The sequence below is a fragment of the Misgurnus anguillicaudatus genome, chromosome 20 (genome assembly GCF_027580225.2).
Source record: "Misgurnus anguillicaudatus chromosome 20, ASM2758022v2, whole genome shotgun sequence".
NCBI classification, from domain to species: Eukaryota; Metazoa; Chordata; class Actinopteri; order Cypriniformes; family Cobitidae; genus Misgurnus; species Misgurnus anguillicaudatus.
In genome coordinates this window covers 29,815,103-29,837,051 of record NC_073356.2, presented here as the reverse complement: position 1 = coordinate 29,837,051, position 21,949 = coordinate 29,815,103, and the positions used below count along the sequence as shown (strand labels likewise).

Sequence of the window (21,949 nt, the reverse complement as noted above, 5' to 3'; positions counted from 1 at the left end):
GTCCAAGGAGGCTTCCATGTCCTTCCGCCATACTGATAAATTATAATAGCAGCCTACCAATGCGTTTCCACAACGCGCTTTCATTCAGAACACGTGCACCAGCTGAACAGACAAGGAGATCAGTGACTACATAATGGCTACTGTAGTTGCAACACGCATTTGGAAAAGCGAGGCGCAAGAGGGCACTATTCGTTTGAATGCAAAATACAATTTCACCACTAGATGGGGGTAAATCCTACTTATTGTCCCTTTAAATAAGTAACCTAATAAATCATGTGTGTCATGCATTCACACAATGAGAATAATATTCTTCTCTCTATATATTTCTTTTCTCAAGGAGGACGATATAACATTAACCCTCGAACCCGAGCCAGCATCATTAACTCCCAGCCTGACGACTCCGCCACAGAGAGAAGACTCCTCCTCACCTGCAACCATGAGCCCGGGACAAGCACCAGCAGAGCCAATGGCTGAGCACATGACCTACGATGTCACATCCTGCGTCGTCCAATCGCTGGAGGGGAAGGAGGAGGTAGAGGTGGAAGATGGGGCTAATGTGGTTGTTGTGGCAACCAACTGACAGTTCAAATTTACCGAGAGCAAGCAAAGGACCGTATGACACACGAAAACCAAACTGTCTGTGAAATAATCATCCAGTCAAGCTATTGTATATGCCCTTTTACCCCGCATACAGTGTGTACTCCTGTGGACTGTCACACGTGGTTGAAGAACTTTGCCGTGACGGGAACAGATTTATTCAACAGTGATGGAGCACAAAGTGGAAGAATGGGCACCACAGCTTATATAGAGACTAAATGTGCGGTAGCGCAAAGCCGACGTGATGCATTATGTGATACTGCTGTGGATTTTTATGGAGAGAGGTGGAGTCAAGGACACTTGCAAATGAAAACAAAGAGTGCAATACTAAGAAATCAATACAACCAAAAGAAAGTGCATGCATTTTTGGGTATTTAAGTGACTCGGAACTAACAGTATACATATAGTAATAATAATAATAATAATAATAATATATTGATTTTTGTAATAAAAACTAAAGCCAATGAAACAGTATGTATTTGTATGAATATATATATATATATATATATTTAACATGTATGTACTGTATGTATGTATGTATGTTAGTACGAATGTATGTGTCTTCAAAGGTATATCCTGAAAAACATCCGAATATGCCATTTGACAAAACCGTGGTGTGAAGTGTCCCCTATGTACTTTACCTCCAACAAACACACACACACAAATATACACAAACATTTACTGATAGATGCACAACACACCCTGGAAAACATGTTTTTGCCCTTCTAATATATAACCAAGCACAATACTGCCCAATTGAAAACAGTGCTGCCCTTTTCAACATCCTAACTGTATTGTTACTAAGACTTATGCACTACTATGAACACAAACGAATGTATTGCCCATCTTCAGTGACAGTCCTCATGTCGCCTGTTTTGTTTCTTCATCGATGTTCGCGTTGATCTGTTTGTGTGCTGCGTGCCTGAGCTGCTCGATATTGATTTGCACTGAACAACATGAAACAACAAAGGCAAACCGAAGGGTCATCATCATCATCATCATTTGGAGAAGTTCCAGAGGAAGACATTTTTTCTAATCCATTTGGTTTGAAATGGCAGGAAGTCCTAAAGTTGAAGGAATTGATATGGATTTTTTTATTTTATTGTCAAAGAACTAATGAACTTATGTAAATAATTTGCTTCAAAAAATACACAAAGCTTTGGTATTTTTCATATTTATTGCTTTCAAACCTTGCAACTGAGATGGACTCTTTAGGAACCTCACTGAAATCATGTGGTAACTAACGGGATAGTTGACAATATTGGGATTATTTGGTCAACATATGCTTTTGTCATGAAAGACCGTATGACTGTGGAGAGAAATGAGAAGGTGCTTTTCTGGTTAATGCTTGCAGGCTTTCGTTATTTCATACGCTGCCGTTTAAATATCCGCTGCAGACAGAAGTGCCCTCGACTACTAGTGTCCACATCACTAACATTTGTCAATCGAAATATATTATGTTCTGTAATAAAAATGACTAAAGTTGTGTTTTGGATGTGGCAACTATTTGATTTAGCAAATGATTTCTATTCTTGGATGATTTTGAAAGTTTTGCTTTTGGTACGAAGCAATACTGATGCAATATTTATTTTTCTATTGTAACAACTTCTCATTGTTTGTGATGTTTCTGACGCTTGGTATTTAGTAGGAGAGAGAGAGAGAGTCATTGGCTGGTATAATGGCTGTATTTGGGAAGATTCTGATGAAATTACAAACGATGTTAAATTAAGAAAATAGCAAACAAGTTATTATCGGTTCTCTCACTGAAGCATCTAAAAGTGGACAAGCGCTCATGTTTATCAAGCTCTTGTCTAAAGGACAAAATTACATTCTGTCCTAAATATACTCTCAATGTTTTGAATTACACAGTGGTTTGTAAAATATCCAAAGGATGACCAAGTAAATAACTGAAGGTCATCAAAACTAAAATATGATAGGAAGGTGCAGATTGAGAGTTACCCAATGAAATCAGACAGGGGATTTTGGTTATTGATGAGTAAATAATAAAGATAGGTCTAAGTTTCCTTCAACATTCGGTGTCATCCTGTAACCTTATTTAAATCATGTGCATTTAAATGTGCTGTAAATAAAACTCTTCTTGTGAATGATTGTTTCATTTGTGTTCCGCTATATACATAAAATTATTTAAGAAATACATTAGGATACACAGAGACACGTGCCTGCATCCAATAAATACATGCACTTAATAAATCTGAGACGGCATCAATTCACAGAACAAACCATAGTGTATATAATTTGATTTACATCAATTCAAATATTTTTTTTAATTCAAATTTGACATGGTTTATTATATTAATAAATTCTGAAAATAAATACAATAATATAATAAAATACACTGTAAAAGATGTAAAGTTTGTTCAACTTAAACAGTTAGCCTTAAACTAGTACACTGAAAAAAATGATTAATTGCACTTAATACATTTTTTTAAGGTAAGTGGTTGCAATCAATTTATTTTAGCTATATTTAAAAAAAAAAGATTAGTAAACTAAAATAAAATATAAAACTTTTGTTTAAATGTAGCTTAAATAAATTGATTGCAACCACTTACCTTAAAAAAAAAATTAAATTCAATTAATCAGTGTACCTAAAAATGGAAGTAAGTTTTTTTAGGTTAGAAATTAAAGTTATTTTTAGTTGATCCAACTTTTCACTTTTTTACAGTGTATAATATAATGTATTATATTATATTATAAGAATACATAATATAAATATATATATATATATATATATGTGTGTGTGTGTGTGTGTGGTGTGTGTATTTACACTGAAAAAATTTCATTGAATTTAATCAATTTTTTAAGGTAAGTGGTTCCAATCAATTTATTTAAGCTACATTTAAACAAAAAAAGATTAGTAAAGTAAAATAAAATATAAAACTTTTGTTTAAATGTAGCTTAAATAAATTAATTGCAACCACTAAAAATGTATTAAATTCAATGAATCATTTTTTCAGTGTATATAATACATTTTAAATGTATTCTTCTTGACTTACAATACAAATTAATTTGAAATAAGACTAAGACAAAACATTACTTAGAAAAATGATCTATAAACCTTTTGAAAGCACTTTTAGCATTTTCATACATTTCTGCATGTGTTAATATCCCATCACACACCCTGTCAGGAAAAAGATGAAGCTGTCACTGGGATGATACCCGATTTAAAGAGGTCATAATATGTGCTCATCCGAGGGGCGCTAATTCAAAATAAGTGTTCGGGGTGTCATGTGTGTGGTTCCTTTTATCAAAATATGTGTTCTGCGCTTCGGGAGATCCCGTGTGCATAACGCGCCCCGTCAAAATAAATGCCCGCTGCACGCGTCAAAACCATTTCCAAAATACACGCAAGACACTCCCTTAACAGTAAACTTTGATTACGCATGAGATTATCTGGCAAACGCAAGCGTCTCTTTGATCATAAACCCTTTAGACGTGTCTGCAGCAGGCACCTACTCCGACAAGACACGTGATGCACAGGATCACTCAACGCGCAGAAAACATACCTTGAAACAGGAACCACACACATGACGGCCTATATACAGTACATGTTGTGACGAACTTCACATCGAGCGCCCTCAAAAAAAGAAGTCAACGTCCGCCACTGTGTACCATTTAGGTACAGATAAGTACCAATATGTACATTCGATGTACTAATATGCACCTTTTCGGTACAAAGTTGTACTTTTTGAAAGGGTACAGCCCCAGTGACAACTTTTGCACTTTTTGTTTGAGAGTGCAGAAGAAAAGATGTGAATAAATAAATAAACATGACAAATGGAGGCAAATAAATGTAACTGCTCAAACTTCATTAAATAGACAAAATCACAAATAGACAAAAGGAGAAAGTAGATCACAAATTGTCCATAAAAAGCAGAGTCTTGGTTTAAAGACATGATGAAAGACACCTGAGAGAGTTATTTTGATCATTAACATGAAGACATAAATCATATGATGCACACACTCTGAATGTTTAAAAATATAGAGATATAGTTGGCAAATACTGTGTTAAAGGGTACAAAATATATATTTTAGGTCATGTGCCACCTGCTGGCCAACTTTAGCTTAAAGATGTGTTTGTCGGAAATTGTCACATTCAGTAAAATATTCACTTTGTTCGAAACTTATGAACTGAAAAATACTTCAAAATATTTTACAATTATATGTGGGATAGTTGACAGAATAATGACAGAAAACATTAAAGTGGACATTTCACAAGTCTATTTAAAGATGTGAAATAAATCTTTGGTGTCCCCAAAGTACATAATATGTAAAGTTTTAGAATAAAATATCATATAAATAATTTATTTTAACATGTTAAAATTGCCACTTTGTAGGGGTGAGCGAAAATGTGCCGTTTTGGGGTGTGTCTTTTAAAATGCAAATGAGCTGATCTCTGCACTTAATGGCAGTGCCGTGGTTGGATAGTGCAGATTTTTTTTATTTCAAGAACAAGAACATTGCATGCATACAAGAGGACATACAATGTGCTTATTTTACATTCAAAATATCAATGGATCAAATCAAAAAGAAAAAGAATATTGGGGATATTTTACAGTAATTCAATAAAAGAAAAGGTTTCAAAAATGTTATATATTCGCTTTGCTTTTTTTTAGAGTTTTAATAGTTTCAAAATAATTTCTTAATTCTATTCTAAATATGGATAGTGCAGATTAAGGCACAGTATTATCCCCTTCTGACATCACAAGGGGAGCCAAATATCAATTACCTATTTTTTTTAAATGCTTGCAGAGGATGGTTTACCAAAACTAAGTTATTGGGTTAATCTTTTTCACAATGTCAAGGTTGATAGAAGCACTGGAGATGCAATTATAGCACTTAAACATGAAAAAAGTCTTTTTTTTTGTGATATGTCCCCTTTAAAGGAATCACAGGGTCTGTGTAACAAAGACAATTTATCTATAAAGGAAGATAAACCTATTTGAAGTTATATTGGGGGAGCACCTGTTCGCTCATAACTTCAGTAACAATTGTCATGATATAATACTATTTCTGGGGCACACTGCGCAACCAAAAAATTAAGTTTATACTATAGTATAACAGAATTTTTTAAAAAGAGAATAAGGAAAAGCAGGAAAAAGCATGTGGGACATTGTAAAACCTTTTGAACCAAACGCATGAATAAAAAACATGAAATCGTTATAAAAGTGAACAAAAATACAATGATCACACGTCAAATAAAGGACAAAAACCACATTCTAAAGTGGCTCCTCATCCTCATCTTCAACCTCCTTGATTTCATTGACATGCTGCAGTGTGGAGAGAGGGATGGGGGGTGGCGGGGTGGGGCTGATATCAGGATTTCCTGCCTCACTGTCACTACTTCCTGCCCCAGTACTACTGCTGGTGCTTACTGTGCTTGAACTGCTGGTGCTCTTCACAATCACATCACGTTTCACGCCTTCAATCCACACCTCTGCCTCTTCTTTCTTTACTTTCCCGGGGGTTGCTGGGCTCAGGGATTGGACGTGAGGGACCACAGGGGCTGACAGAGGTGAGGAGGGGGCCGTGGTGGAGCACGGGGATGACGGAGGGGAGGAGGCCTTAGGAGGATTCGCACACTTACGAAGGTGGTCCCGAAAACTGGCCAGAGGGGGGCGTAAGCGCACGCCACTGCGCGTGGAGCCCTCGATGGCTTTTTGAAGCTAGCAAATACAAATGAAGAGAGGCGTAAGAAAGTTTTGATAGAGAATTGCATTGAATAAAAAAAAATGATAAAAATAAAAAATAATAAAAAAAATTAAAACAATGCAACAAACGCTAAACTTAATGCATCATTGTATAATGGATGGATGAGAGTGTTGATGGAAGAAGGAAGATGGGTTGGCTGGATGGATGGATAAATAAAACTGTAAACAATGAACTATGAATGAATGAATCAATCAGCCATACAATAATTTTTTTATATAGTTTGAAAGAAGAAGAGAAAAAGAATAATGAATAATGAATGAATGAGAGTGATGATGGATGGATGGATGGATGGATGGATGGATGAGAGTGATGATGGGTTTGACTGATGGATGGATGAGAGTGATGATTGGTTGGATTGATTGATTGATTGATTGATTGATTGATTGATTGATTGATTGATTGATTGATTGATTGATTGATGGATGAGACTGATGATGGGTTGAATTGATGGATGGATGATGGATTAGAGTGATGATGGGTTTGACTGATGGATGTATAAGAGTGATGATAAGTAGAATTGATGGATAAATGGAGGAGAGTGATGATTGGCTGGATTGATTGATTCATTGATTGATGGATGGATGAGACTGATGATGGGTTGGATTGATGGATGGATGAGAGTGATGAAGGGTTGGATTGATGGATGGATGGGAGTGATGATGGGTTGGTTGGATTGATGGATGGATGGATGGATGATGGATGAGAGTGATGATGGGTTGGATGAATGATAGATGGATGAGAGTGATGATGGGTTGGGTGGATGGATGGATGAGAGTGATGATGGATGGATGAGAGTGATGGTGGGTTGGATGAATAGATAGATGGATGAGAGTAATGATGGGTTGGATGAATAGATAGATGGATGGATGAGAGTGATGATGGGTTGGATGAATAGATAGATGGATGACAGTGATGATGGGTTGGATGAATAGATAGATGGATGAGAGTGATGATGGGTTGGATGAATAGATAGATGGATGAGAGTGATGATGAGTTGGATGGGTGGATGGATGAGAGTGATGATGGGTTGGATGAATAGATAGATGGATGAGAGTGATGATGGGTTGGATGAATAGATAGATGGATGAGAGTGATGATGGGTTGGATGAATAGATAGATGGATGAGAGTGATGATGAGTTGGTTGGATGGATGGATTAGAGTGATGATGACGGGTTGGATGGATGGATGGATGGATGAGAGTGATAATGAGTTGGATAGATGGATGGATGGATGGATGCATGGATGGATGGATGGATGAGAGTGATGATGGATGGATGAGAGTGATGATTGGTTGGATGAATAGATAGATGGATGAGAGTGATGATGGGTTGGGTGATGGATGGATGAGAGTGATGATGGATGGATGAGAGTGATGATGGGTTGGATGAATAGATAGATGGATGAGAGTAACGATGGGTTGGATGGGTGGATGGATGAGAGTGATGATGGGTTTGATGAATAGATAGATGGATGAGAGTGATGATGGGTTGGGTGGATGGATGGATGGATGGATGAGAGTGATGATGGATGGATGAGAGTGATGATGGGTTGGATGAATAGATAGATGGATGAGAGTAATGATGGGTTGGATGGGTGGATGGATGAGAGTGATGATGGGTTTGATGAATAGATAGATGGATGAGAGTGATGATGATGGTTTGGATGGGTGGATGGATGAGAGTGATGATGGATGGATGAGAGTGATGATGGGTTGGATGAATAGATAGATGGATGAGAGTGATGATGATGGTTTGGATGGGTGGATGGATGAGAGTGATGATGGATGGATGAGAGTCATGATGGGTTGGATGAATAGATGGATGAGAGTGATGATGGGTTGGGTGGATGGATGGATGGATGAGAGTGATGATGGATGGATGAGAGTGATGATGGGTTGGATGAATAGATAGATGGATGAGAGTAATGATGGGTTGGATGGGTGGATGGATGAGAGTGATGATGGGTTTGATGAATAGATAGATGGATGAGAGTGATGATGATGGTTTGGATGGGTGGATGGATGGATGGATGAGAGTGATAATGAGTTGGATAGATGGATGGATGGATGAATGAGAGTGATGATGATGATGGTTTGGATGGATGGATGGATGGATGGATGGATGGATGAGAGTGATGATGGATGGATGAGAGTGATGATGGGTTGGTTGGATAAATGAATGAGAGTGATAATGGGTTGGTTGGTTGGATAGATGGATGGATAGATGAGAGTGAAGATGGGTTGGATGAATATATAGATGGATGGATGATAATTATAATGGGTTGGATGGATTGAAAAAATTAGATGGATGAATGGACAATGAATGAATGAATGAATGGACGGACAAATGAATGAATAAATGAATGTGAAATAACTGATGATTTGCTGGATGGATACAGAGATAGATGAATTACCTCTTTCAGTGCTACAACTCCTACCAGTTTGCCAGTATTGGTTACATAGGCATGACTCAATCCCAGTAAAGAGAACAAAGTATGAGTCTGGAAATAAACATGATTCATTTTCAGTTTAATTGCTTTTTTAAATGGCGAATCATCAGTGAATATAAATCATTTTGTGAACTTTATTACTTCCCATCATTTTACCTTATGCAGTGATGTTCTCTCTACTAGCTGGAAAGGTGAGGGGTCGATTCTGATCTGATCGATTTCTAAAGGTTTGTCCATTTCTACCTCTTCCCAGGCTTTAATCTACGTAACCACAATCACAACCTTTTTGAGCCATGTCACAGAATTAAAATGTACAACAATATTCAGATCCTAATGAAAAATATTTTATGCTACAGATTTTATGCTTATGTACCTCCTCTGGTGTCATTGTGTCTGTTAGAGGTGGAGCATTGGACTCCTAAAAAAAGAAAAGAAAATACAATTCATAAATAGACAAAAAGCTGTGTTTGAGGCATGAGTTCAAACTTATTAACATTTTAAAATGAGAAAGGTTTACAATTTGGCATGTAAGGCCATTCATTTTCCTTTATCATTCATGTCCTTGAAAAACATTGATGAATATTAATGCAGACATATTTCCTATTCTCATGTTATCATCCTTTCATTAATATTTTATAAATGCTGACATTAATTCATTTGGTGCGCCCAAATTCACTTGATTGAAAACACCCACACCCACAGAGAGTCGTATCATTACAATGACTTTCCATTTACTTTTATTGTTGCTTTTATAGTGAGCTAATGACATTTTCTATCCTGTTATCCTACCCCGACCATTAAACCTCACCCTTACAGAAAACATTTTGCCATTTAGACATGTTTATTAAGGCATCTGTATGGTAGAGAGAGTTAAGATGTCCTCACAATGTAGCAAATGTCTGCTTTTCTTTACATTGCGAGGACAATTTCGTTTTTATAATCTAGTTGAACCAGAAACACCCACGCACACATACATACATACACACACACACACACACACAGATATTCACAAGAGACCCATAAACACAAACAATGTACCTGTGGCTGACCTTCTGTGTGTTTTTCTGAAGAGGAAGAAAAGAAGTTTCTTAATATTCTCCCGAAAGACGGGGAAGGAGCCTTATCTAAGAAAGAGAAAAGAGAGAGAGAGAGACCAAAAATTGGAAAGTGGATTGAAGGAATGTTTTATTTATACTGGTTCAAGATGTTTGTTCAATATTTGTGTTTGAGGTTTATTAAGATTTCTGAAGAAACTGGAGGTGTTATTTTCACTGTCAAATTCCCTTATCAGGAGACGTATGGTTGGTTGAAGGTTCAGAGGGTTTAGCAGGTGGCAAAGGACCGTTTCTTTCCTCTTGAACTGGAATCGTCTAAAGATTTACAGAGTAAAATGTGATATGCTATATTTTATAAAATAGTATTTTGTGTTAAGTTTTTATGGTTGTTGAACCTCATTTGAAATTACTCAGAATAAGTTATATACATTCTTATAAAATACTTGTATCATCTGTCAAACCTCAGGACCAATATAAAATAGATTTATTATAAGAAAACAGGTCATTCAAATTGTAAAATATTTTTTTTCAAAATGTTATGCAAACTCATTCTGGTAACGTAACATAACATACAGTGAGGAAAATAAGTATTTGAACACCCTGCTTTTTGCAAGTTTTCCCACTTAGAAATCATGGAGGAGTCTGAAATTGTCATCGTAGGTGCATGTACACTGTGAGAGACATAATCAAAAAAAAAATCCAGAAATCACAATGTTTGATTTTTTAACTATTTATTTGTATGATACAGCTGCAAATAAGTATTTGAACACCTGAGAAAATATTTGGTACATTAGTCTTTGTTTGCAATTACAGAGGTCAAACGTTTTCTGTAGTTTTCACCAGGTTTGCACACACTGCAGGAGGGATTTTGACCCACTCCTCCACACAGATCTTCTCTAGATCAATCAGGTTTCTGGCCTCTCGCTGAGAAACACAGAGTTTGAGCTCCTTCCAAAGATTCTCTATTGGGTTTAGGTCTGGAGACTGGCCAGGCCATGCCAGAACCTTGATATGTTTCTAACAGAGTCACTCCTTGGTTATCCTGGCTGTGTGCTTCGGGTCATTGTCATGTTGAAAGACCCAGCCTTGACCCATCTTCAATGCTCTAACTGAGGGAAGGAGGTTGTTCCCCAAAATCTCCAATACATGGCCCTGGTCATCCTCTCCTTAATACAGTCCAGTCGCCCTGTCCCATGTGCAGAAAAACACCCCTAAAGCATGATGCTACCACCCCCATGCTTCACAGTAGGGATGGTGTTCTTGGGATGGTACTCATCATTCTTCTTTCTCCAAACACGTTTAGTGGAATTATGACCAAAAAGTTCTATTTTGGTCTCATCTGACCACATGACTTTCTCCCATGACTCCTCTGGACCATCCAAATGGTCATTGGCAAACTTAAGACGGGCCTGGACATGTGCTGGTTTAAGCAGGGGAACCTTCCATGCCATGCGTGATTTCAAACCATGACGTCTTAGTGTATTACCAACAGTAACCTTGGAAGTGGTGGTCCCAGCTCTTTTCAGGTCATTGACCAGCTCCTCCCGTGTAGTTCTGGGCTGATTTCTCACCTTTCTTAGGATCACTGAGACCCCACGAGGTGAGATCTTGCATGGAGCCCCAGTCAGAGGGAGATTGACAGTCATGTTTAGCTTCTTCCATTTTCTAATGATTGCTCCAACAGAGGACCTTTTTTCACCAAGCTGCTTGGCAATTTCCCCGTAGCCCTTTCCAGCCTTGTGAAGGTGTACAATTTTGTCTCTAGTGTCTTTGAACAGCTCTTTGTTCTTGGCCATGTTAGTAGTTGGATTCTTACTGATTGTATGGGGTGGACAGGTGTCTATATGCAGCTAACAAACTCAAACAGGTGCATCTAATTTAGGATAATAAATGGAGTGGAGGTGGATATTTTAAAGGCAGACTAACAGGTATTTGAGGGTGGCTCGATGACACACTGAAGCCAACGTGCATGTCCCTGCCGCTAACACAATCAAGAGCGTCCCTTCGCAACTTTTATGCATGTGGGCGTCGTTTTAGCGCCAACAGTTGACATGCCCCCAACATTTGAGAGCAGACAATTCTGCCTGTTTTTCTGATTTTGTTAACCTTTTTTTTTATTATTTGATTATGTGGTTCTAATCACATTTTTCTGTGGTGTCTGAAACTGAGAACTGAGAACACGACTTTAACAGACTTTATGTGTTTTAGTTCATTCATTCAGATAAACATATGAGCTGAAACCTGTCAATTTTAAATGACTCTAAACAAAACCAACCTCTTTCTGCATCCCTTTGACAGACACATTATCATCTTCATTCTCCTCTTCATCTTCATCAACAAAGGAAAGTGATTCCCAGCTGACTTTGACACATCGCACCTGTCCTTGCGAGCCCTGCCTTTGCATTAAGATCCGCCTCTCCGCCGACAGCCACCAATCACAGAGGGCGAGGAGCTCAGATCTGTCAATGCTGCCCAATAAAATCATAGATTCTGTTGAGGGTGAAGTAAGTTTAAAAGCCAGTTAAAAAATGGACCTTGTAAGACACTACAGCCCTGTTACTAAACCTAGTGAGCTGCCATCATGACTACAAAATCAGCAACATTCAAAGGCTGCATACTAAACCAAAATGAACCCCATCATAAGTGATTGATTTAAACACACTACATAAGCAGTAACAATGCAATAAGCACAAAAAAATATATAATGCACACAAAAGTGAACGCTTTCGGTGAAGGTCAGTTAGCCTGACGTATGTACAAGCTGTCTTTCTTACCTTTCGAGTCAACCAGCGGGAAGGTTTTCAGGGAAACTGTATCCAGTAAATACAGAACTTCTCTGTATGTTGACTGGGAACATATAAACTTGACTTTTCTCACCATGATGTCCTCCACAAAGATATTATATTGGCTGCAAGTAGATAGAAAGTGAGTCATTTGTAAAACGGCTTCTACACAATATGACTAATACAATGTTGGTCCTAGTGTGTGATTCATTTTAGGCTGATAAATAAAACAGCTTATGTTTTTCCAGACATAATCAACTTTCATACCTATTCATGTAATGGGCCTATAAAGATCAAAGTAATTTATATGCATCCACTGCTCTGGACCACAAAGGGTCATGTCCTTGATAAAGTGGCAATAAATGTCCCAAATTGAATATGTGTGGAGTAGATCCATGTTAGCTGGAAACGTGCCAGGGCTTAATGTTGCCCCCCTTCGTCGACAAGTGTATTTACTAATTGCTCCCACTGCTAATAAATCACAAGTGCTTTGAGGTGCAATCAGCATGCAAGGCGGGGCGGCACCAGATTTGCTTTGTCTGTCTTGATCCCGCTGTATATTAAATGTCTGCACACCTTATGTGGCCAAAGCCCAGCTCGGGGAGATACGGCAGCTTCTTGACCTGGATGATGGAATCGTACAGCGAGGGCTGCAGACCCTGGGCAACCATGTTGGCTAGAATGACAGCAACCATCATGGGGAGGATGTGAGATATTTGACCAGTCAGCTCGAAACAAATCACAGCTGTGGAAACGGTGTGGGTGACCGCGCCCGTCAGTGCTGCGGCGCCTTGAGGTGAGACAAAGATAAAGAGATGGACTAGAAAGACAACAGAAAGATTGAGTGGTATGACGTCAGCGTCAGGTTGAGGAGTGATGTCATGATGGAAAAGCGAGTGGATGGAAATCAAGCAGTGGAGGAACTGTGATGAGGAACAGAACAGGAAATGACATCATAAGCGTGGCATAAGCAAGCAATAGGCAATAGAGCCGGTTAGACGTGACATTGATTTGTAAGCAGGCCGGGGTGGCTTTTTCATCGTGGGTTCCATTGAGAATTTTCAAATGGGTTTTTATAATAGCCAATCCCAATTTCTTATTTGATTCATGAGTAAAATAAGGCCTGTTGCTAACTTTACTAAAAGAGATCAATTATACAGTCATACCTCAAAACTGTGGTGGGCTTTAAAACCGTAAGTTGTGACATAGGCACTACAATATTTGTCTGATTCATCAAGCATGAACTGACATTTTGTACTTGAGGTAGTTGTAGCTGACTTACTATTAGTTTTTACTAATAATAAACTTACTAATGGTCTTTATTTAACAAAGCTCTTACAGCATTAGGCCATTAACTCTTTCCCCGCCATTGACAAGTTATATCATCAATTAAGAGAAAACGCTTCCCTGCCAATGACGAGAATTTACGGCTTTCCACCGTAACGCTATTATCCACCAGGTGGCACAGTTCCGCAACTTATACAACCCGGAAGTAACGCCTCACATGAAAATGAAAGAACTCTGTGTATGTTTTAAGGATCGCTCTGAATCTGAATTTGGTGTTTTTGAGGAACCTACCCATATTTGAGAGGTTATAAAAAGAGAAATAATGAAGGTAGGATGAAACCTTTTTTTTTTAAAGCAGAGGGTCTGTTCTTTCATTTGATATATTGTATATTGCTATTTAAAGAAAAACATTTTCTGGAAGGCATTAAACTTTTGTGAAAATCATGAAAAATGCTGGCACTGGCTGGCAACTTTAAAAAAAAAATGCTAAAAATGTTAAAAAAAGAGTCTAAAAGGGTGTACACACCAAACACAAATTCAACTATTAGATTACATTCAAAGTCAATGCAAATACGCAAACAGACGAAAACTCGCGCAGGGCAATGCAAACGGGGCGAATCTGAAAATGTGATGAAAATATTTGCCTCAAGTGTGTCTTCGCGCAAGTTAAAAATTTGCATCATTTGTATAGCCCTGTGCGAGTTTGCGTCTATTTGCATCTTTGCATTGACTTTGTACGTAATCTACCCGCGCAAATTGTTGAATTCGCATTATGGGGCGTACACACCAAACGCAAAGCATCGTGTTCCTCGCTCTAGATTACTCGTAGGACTTTGTGTCATATTTTCGTGAATATTTTCAAAGATGCATTTGAGGCGAAAAGCGTGCGTTTTCGGGGCAATTGCGCTGCTCAGTTCACATCATTTGCATCGCCTTCTCATGTATTCACGTCTTTGCATTGACTTTGTATGCAATCTACTCGCTCAAATCATTGAGTTCGTGTTTGGTGTGTACGACCAATAAGACTGCACCCTCACAAAGTGCACACATTGATTAAATAATTATTTTTATATTATAATAGTATAACATATCTCTGTATTTTTTAAGAGCACCTATGTTCAGATTGACGATTTTACATTTCCTTTGGTGTTAAAGTGTGTATCAGTACTATTAACGATATGCAACAGGTACATCATACACCAAAGTAAACAATGACGCGAGTTATCGCCTCCAACATAAATTTATTTTCTTGGACTACAACAAACACACAGATTGTAGGCAACCGTTTACTTCCTAGGATTGGTGATGTAGACAAGACAGACATTATCATAATTCCGTAAAGCTCGGGATACACTGCACGATTATTGGCTGTCCCAGACGAAAGATTGTCATCGTGACAGAATCGTCGCATTTTCTGTGATTGTGGCACTTTATCCGTGGTCCTATGTCGTTCAACGAGAGAGGTTCAAGGACGGACGTTTTCCCGGTCTTGCATCCAAAGATAGCCTACGATAGTTTTCTAACAGTGTCAAAAATTCAGCATGATCAACGCACAGAGTGTTTGCTGCTACGACCTGCGTACTGGTATTTGTTTACCACTAGCGCATGCTGGTGACGTTGCGCTAACGTGTGACGTAGCCGTCAAAGCCTCCATGTCATCATCGTACAGTCTACATGCTTGTCGTACCCAAGTTTAATTCATCCATGTTGCACAGTGTAATAAGGTAATGATCTTATAGGAGTGTAAAAATTGTGCAGTGTGTGTTTTTACGGCAATTGTGCTGCCCAATTTACGTCATTTGCATCGCCCCACGAGCATTTGCGTCTGTTCACATCCTTGCATTGACTTTGTATGTAATCTACTCGCGCAAATCGTTGAGTTCGCGTTTGGTGTGCATGACCCATAAGACTGCATATCTCTGTATTTTTTTATATGTTGGATAACACCAACCCTAAATGGCCAGTTTAAGCTGCAAAATGCAACACACCTTTAGTAGTAGTCAACAATTCGGCGATTAGGATATTTTTACAAACTTATAGTACAGTGAAAGCAAAAACAGTTTTTTAACCCATTTTGGTGTAACGCTTTAGATTACAGCCCGGAAAGTACTGCGTAAGTACAGCGAATTTACAGTGTATGTTTCTGTAATTATAGTATACTTATGAAGTACGTACGTGTAATTATAAGGGAACAATTTATAATATTTGGGGAATAAAGGGGTAACAACCAGGAAAAATACAAATAATATATACAGTAAAGTACTGCGTAAGTACAGCAAATTTACAGCGCACGTTTCTATAACCACAGTATACCTATGAAGTAGGCACGTGTAATTATAAGGGAACATTTTATAATATTTGGGGAACAAAGGGGTAACAACCAGGAAAAATACAAATAATATATGCAGTAAGTATTTTATAATTAAGGGCTAACTATTTTAATATTACATGGTATGTATGACTTATATGGTAAAAACGTGGGAAATTACAAATTATTTTTACAGTAAGTAATTCGTAACTTCGGACTAACGATTCAAATATTAGACCTACGTGATATGGCGTAGGCTACATGTAAAACAATCTTATGCTTGGGAGTAATTTTTTTTTAACCACGGGGGGTACATATTTTATCGTTTCATGATGCATGATGATGGAGATTACTAAACAACAAAACTTGAAATTCAGTTAATGTGTTTATGCTATTTATTATTACGATACAATTTATTTACAATTTTCAATAAAGGTTACTTACCTTAAGAAAGAAAAAGAGTACAGCAATTTGTTGGGTCATCAAGCTAAATTAAAATAGGCAAGGCAAAAATGTTTACCCCCTTGTTTCACGTAGTTACAGAGTAAATACAACCTCTGCGGGCTGTAAATTAACGTGGCACTTGTTACCCCCTTGTTTCACGTTGTTAAAGAGTAAATACAACATCTGCGGGCTGTAAATTAAAGTGGCACTTGTTACCCCTTTGTTCCCAAAATATTATAAACTGTTCCCCTAAAATCACACGCATGTACCCCACAAGTACACCACAATTACAGAAATGTATGCTGCAAATTCGCTGCACTTACGCAGCACTTCACTGCATATATTATTTATATTTTTCCTGGTTGTTACCCCTCCATTCCCCAAATATTACAAATTGTTCCCCCATAACTACACGTACGCACTTCATAAGTAAACTACAACCACAGAAACATACGCTGCAAATTCGCCGCACCCACCCAGCACCTTCCGGGCTGCAATCCAAAGCGCCACCAATTTGGTTAGGTTATGCCCATTCTGATCTTATGGGTGTTTCTAACTATTGTATATGGTGGTTAATTCATACAAATTCATATGATGTGCATTGCAAAAAAAATAATTAAGCCAAACCCCTAAACCCAACATCACTGGAGCAAAAGCAGTTTTATACTAAAATGTCCAAAGAGAATGCATGACTTTCCCTGAATTACCCACCAACTTGAAATAGTTATAAGCTGCCATGACATTGTGTTGGTACAGTGTGATGACTGAAAACCCATTAGAAATTCCCAAAGGGAAGCTACGGCTCGAATATGCCAATTCTACAGCGTTAGAGCGCCAGATTGTAAGAGAGGAGGAAAGGATGACTGACCAATGACAGCGTACCCTCCAGGGATGATGCGGTACAGTATTCCATCAAACAGGATCCCATTAGGAAACAGAGTGGCCATAATCTCACCCACTAATCGACCAAATGCAGCACCTGTAAATGAAACATCAGATCAGAGAGAAAAACTGTCTGAGTCCAGTCAGTGAAGATCAATCCTTGATCCTTTTTTTATTTGAATCTTTCTAAAACCTGTACAAAATTATATTAAAGGCGACATTTCACAAGACTTTTTTAAGATGTCAAATAAATATTTGGTGTCCCCAGAGTACGTATGTGAAGTTTTAGCTCAAAATACCATATAGATAATTTATTATAGCATGTTAAAATTGACACATTGTTGATGTGAGCGGAAAATGTGTCGTTTTTGGGTGTCCTTTAAAATGCAAATTAGCTGATATCTGCACTTAATTGTAGTACCGTGGTTGGATAGTGCACATTAAGGGGCGGTATTATCTTCTTTTGATATCACAAGGGGAGCCAAATTTCAATAAGGTATTTTTTCACATGCTTGCAGAGATTGGTATACCAAAACTAAGTTACTCGGTTGTTATTTTTCATATTTTCTAGGTTGATAGAAGCACTGGGGACCCAATTATAGCACTTAAACATGAAAAATGTCCCCTTTAAAGTTTAGATTCTCTAAATAAGTCTACAGGATCTGCTTCTTGCCGTATTCATGTATCTATACAGTAAATGGAAATCTGTAATAAATCAATAATCTTGGAGACCTACCCAAAACAAAGACAGGCATGAAGGCTCCAGATGGGATGGGCATGGTGGTGGAAACTGCTGACATCCAGAACTGTGAGGTGAATAATAATGATTTTAAATATAGCTGACCTAATTGTGAAATCTATAAAACGGTTGTCAGCAAAATGTGTAATAATCTAACACAAGAAAAAAAAATGATTGCATCAGCAGCTTTAAAATATGTCTGAAATTGCAGATAATGACAGGAATTAAGGTTTCATCTCAAACACCTACAGCAGACAAGTTTGACATGAAAAGCCATGATGGTAGATGGTATATGTGCATAATCTATTTTACTTCCTTATAGGAAAATAATACATTTTTATTCTTTTAACCCCAACACCTTTTGTTGTGTCACACTGGTAAGCCCTGCCCATAAAAAATATAGTTGGTCCAAAATCCTATTTCACATTGCTACACTACAAACAAATATTTTCTGATTGGTTGTGATTTTCTTACTTCAAGGCAGCAGTTGGGTGATTCTCACGAAAACTTGGTTGTAAACATGTCAAGCATGAAAATGTAAAAATTGCTTAAATTTACTTTTTTTCCCACCAGACTTTGAAAAACAAAGTCTGGAGTAAATGGGAACATTAATTTAAAAACTTTTACTTATCATTTAAAACTTCTTGTAACGTAATTTAAAAAATTTGTCCTAAAAAATCTCATTACCGCAACAGTCAGAAAACATCAACACTGACATATTTTCAAAATGACATGACAAACCTGAAAGAACATAATTTGGAGATTCTGCACATGCATTTAAAATCAAAGTATTATGCTTCTATTAATAAAATTAAGATTTAATAAGCATCTGTTGCGGTAATGATAATCAAAATGTCGTGTAAGGATTCTGACAAGACAATATTTCAAATTAACTGTAAAAAAATGATCTTACCTGGTAGCCATCTTGAAGTAACTGGTCCATGTGCTTGGTCACTCAAAATCAAACTTTATTAAAATTCTGTATGTGTGCTTAAACTGTTCTCAAAAAGTGTTGCGGAGGATGAGAACATCAGGCATGGACACATCATTTTCCTAATTTTTCTTCATTATTATTATACATGAATATTCAGTAAATATTTTTTCTGTCATCTAAAGTAGTCTAGCAAAACATCATTTATTTTTTTTCTTAATATTTTTGTGTTAATTTGATTAAATTACAACATAACGCATGTTCAAACACAGCCGGACACATTGCGGTAATGAGAATTTCAGCAGAAAATGAGATAAAATTTACAATTATAAATTCTTATGTTGAAATCACACATTGTGCAAGGTAGAACACAGTATTGTGTTAATTCTGAAGCTTTTTAATGTTACTATATTACACATTGCCGTGGTGTTTCAATGGTTTCGTGAGAATCACCCAGTTACTGTTCGTGAGGACAAGAAAGGCACTTGTTGCAATGCATGTTATTAAGACAGTAAATGAAAAACATAAATAGTTAAATACCACAGATGGACCTTGAGATGGAGAGGTTAAGATAAATAGGAAAGAAAAAAAATCGAAGGACAAATGTCTGAGAGACAAATGTGAACAAGACTTTGAAAAATGACCAACCTTCATGATGAAGAAGAGAACTAGAATGATAAAGATACTGACGTCAGGGTGAAACCAGATAGCTGAGCGTCCAATACCAGGTGGTAGAGATGAACTCAATATTTTAGTCCAGGTGAAGTTATCAAACAGAGAGTTGATGCATTCTCTGGGCATCAGCTGGAAAATAAACCATTCACAGTTGATTTAGCCCAAATGATTCAAAAAACAGAATAAGCATTATGGATGATCCTCAGAGATTTACATTACATTTATGCATTTGACATACGCTTTAATCCAAAGCGACATTTGAGTTTACATTTTTAACAGTCCCTAATAATCAAACCCATGACATTGGCGCTGTTGAGCCACAGGATTATTTTGTATCAAAATAAACAAAATTGTTGGTGTCACTTGTTAACAGATGCATCCAATCCTGACCTCTCCAGCCATAAATTGTCCAAAGCCCGGAGGGAATGTCAGCGTCGTAATCACTAAGGTCACAACAGCAGGGAAAATCAGCCGACTGGGAAGAAAAAAAAAAGTGACACGTGTCCGTGAACTAATTCCAAAAATGATCATTACAGCAAATGAACTCAGCAGACACAAATGCACATCACACTGTCACTAACTACTGAAATTAAAGCATTCAAAATGGTCAAAATATGTACCCCAGCTATCACTGTGGCTGTGACCTTTCAAAATGTACAGCTTTGCACTTAAAGGTGCATTGTGTAACTTTAAGAAGCACCTCTTGACAGAAATGCAATATAATATAAATATTATATTATTAGTGGTGTATAAAGACTTTACATAATGAACCGTTTTTATCTAAATACAGTGTGGGTCCCCTAACGTGGAAATCCCATTTTATGGCTTCATGCTTCTACAGAAGCCCTAAAAGGACAAACTGTTCTAAAGAGCGTATTTGGTCAATACGTTTTCAGACAATGCCATGTTTGTCCAATTTCGCCTACTGTAGCTTCTCTGTGCGTTTTTAAAGGAGGGGTGAGCTGTGGAGATGCCGCTAAAAATCTACACAGTGGACCTTTAGTATCTCAAAGATACATATTGGTACCAAATGTATACCGTACATATCTGTACCGCTTAAGGGTACTGGCACAGTAACAGCTGGTGTACATATTTTGACAATTTTTTCTAGCAGTGCATATATAAGTCTTACTGTTTTGTTAGGAAGCGGGTGAGAATGTTTGGTTTCCTCATGAAAAGGACAACTTGACGGTTCAGGTAAACAAAGAAAGCTCCAAGAAAGCCACATGATATTCTGCAGAAAAATAGTAAGAAGCACAAACATATCACATCATTCCAGAGATCAAGACAGAAAGAGCATACTCTATATATTGAGCAAATAAACTGCACTCCAATCAAAAACTGTTAGAGAAATCCAATGTAAGGAGAAACACGTTCCCGGTTATGCATCCCAGTAACTAACATTTGTTAACTTTTCAAAAGTTATAATGCAACTATGTGAATTTAAAGAGCACCTATCGTCTGATTCATGATTTTGCATTTCCTTTGGTGTGTAAGTGTGTATTAGTGCATGTAAGTACTAGGGATGCACCGAATCCAGGATTCGGATTCGGCCGAATACAGGTCTTTTTGACGGGGTTCTGGTTCGGCCGAATCCTAGATTTTTTTCCACTGAACCGAACCCTAGGCTTGCGCTACGCGGGTCGACGTCACGCAGTCGTTGATTACACACATCGGGTGCTGACGTGGAGATAAGCTTTTTCTTTCTGTGAGCCTTATGGGTCTTTCACATAGGAAGCGGTGTGCGCTGCGCTGCGCTATGAAACCCATTCATTTCAATGGCTTGCGCCGCGCGAGGGCGGTTTTTTGCCGCGGTCAAAGTTCAAAATAGTTTAACTTTTGCGCTGCGCTCTGTGACGACAACCCGCGCGGCCAATAGAAACGGGGCATCCAAACAAGCAAAATGGACGAAAGCTTATACTCGGGATTCTCAGAGCTTTATAATACAAGTTTATGCTCCGACAGAGACAACGGAAGGAAAGCCGTCTCATGGAAACATGTAGAAATTCAAGTTGGCATGTCAGGTGTGTTTTAAGTCAAGCAGCTTGTTGTAAGTATGCTTAAAGTTA

At 37.7% G+C, this 21,949-nt stretch overlaps 2 protein-coding genes across 7 annotated transcripts in view; one reads left to right on the top strand and one right to left on the bottom strand.

The window, feature by feature from the left end:
• The window catches only part of fam131ba (family with sequence similarity 131 member Ba), a 29,699-nt gene extending 26,997 nt beyond the window's left edge, over positions 1–2,702 (top strand). For all 5 annotated transcript variants that reach the window (XM_055220687.2, XM_055220686.2, XM_055220693.2 and 2 more), the window contains one exon: positions 338–2,702. In XM_055220687.2, the coding sequence (XP_055076662.1) occupies positions 338–580 (243 nt within the window). In that variant the 3' untranslated portion in view covers positions 581–2,702. The remainder of the gene's footprint in view (positions 1–337) is intronic.
• A 1,701-nt stretch (positions 2,703–4,403) lies between these two features.
• The window catches only part of clcn1a (chloride channel, voltage-sensitive 1a), a 33,157-nt gene continuing 15,611 nt past the window's right edge, over positions 4,404–21,949 (bottom strand). The window contains exons 10-23 of one of the 2 annotated variants that reach the window (XM_073858485.1): positions 21,013–21,114; positions 20,271–20,355; positions 19,854–20,009; positions 18,272–18,341; positions 17,522–17,632; positions 13,191–13,404; positions 12,606–12,739; positions 12,107–12,321; positions 10,066–10,146; positions 9,815–9,901; positions 9,150–9,194; positions 8,933–9,037; positions 8,741–8,827; positions 4,404–6,281 (exon numbers count right to left, since the gene is read on the bottom strand). In XM_073858485.1, the coding sequence (XP_073714586.1) occupies positions 5,835–6,281; positions 8,741–8,827; positions 8,933–9,037; positions 9,150–9,194; positions 9,815–9,901; positions 10,066–10,146; positions 12,107–12,321; positions 12,606–12,739; positions 13,191–13,404; positions 17,522–17,632; positions 18,272–18,341; positions 19,854–20,009; positions 20,271–20,355; positions 21,013–21,114 (1,939 nt within the window). In that variant the 3' untranslated portion in view covers positions 4,404–5,834. Of the gene's footprint in view, positions 6,282–8,740; positions 8,828–8,932; positions 9,038–9,149; positions 9,195–9,814; positions 9,902–10,065; positions 10,147–12,106; positions 12,322–12,605; positions 12,740–13,190; positions 13,405–17,521; positions 17,633–18,271; positions 18,342–19,853; positions 20,010–20,270; positions 20,356–21,012; positions 21,115–21,949 lie in introns of those variants that run through there. The other variant, XR_012359783.1, reaches the window with a different exon arrangement.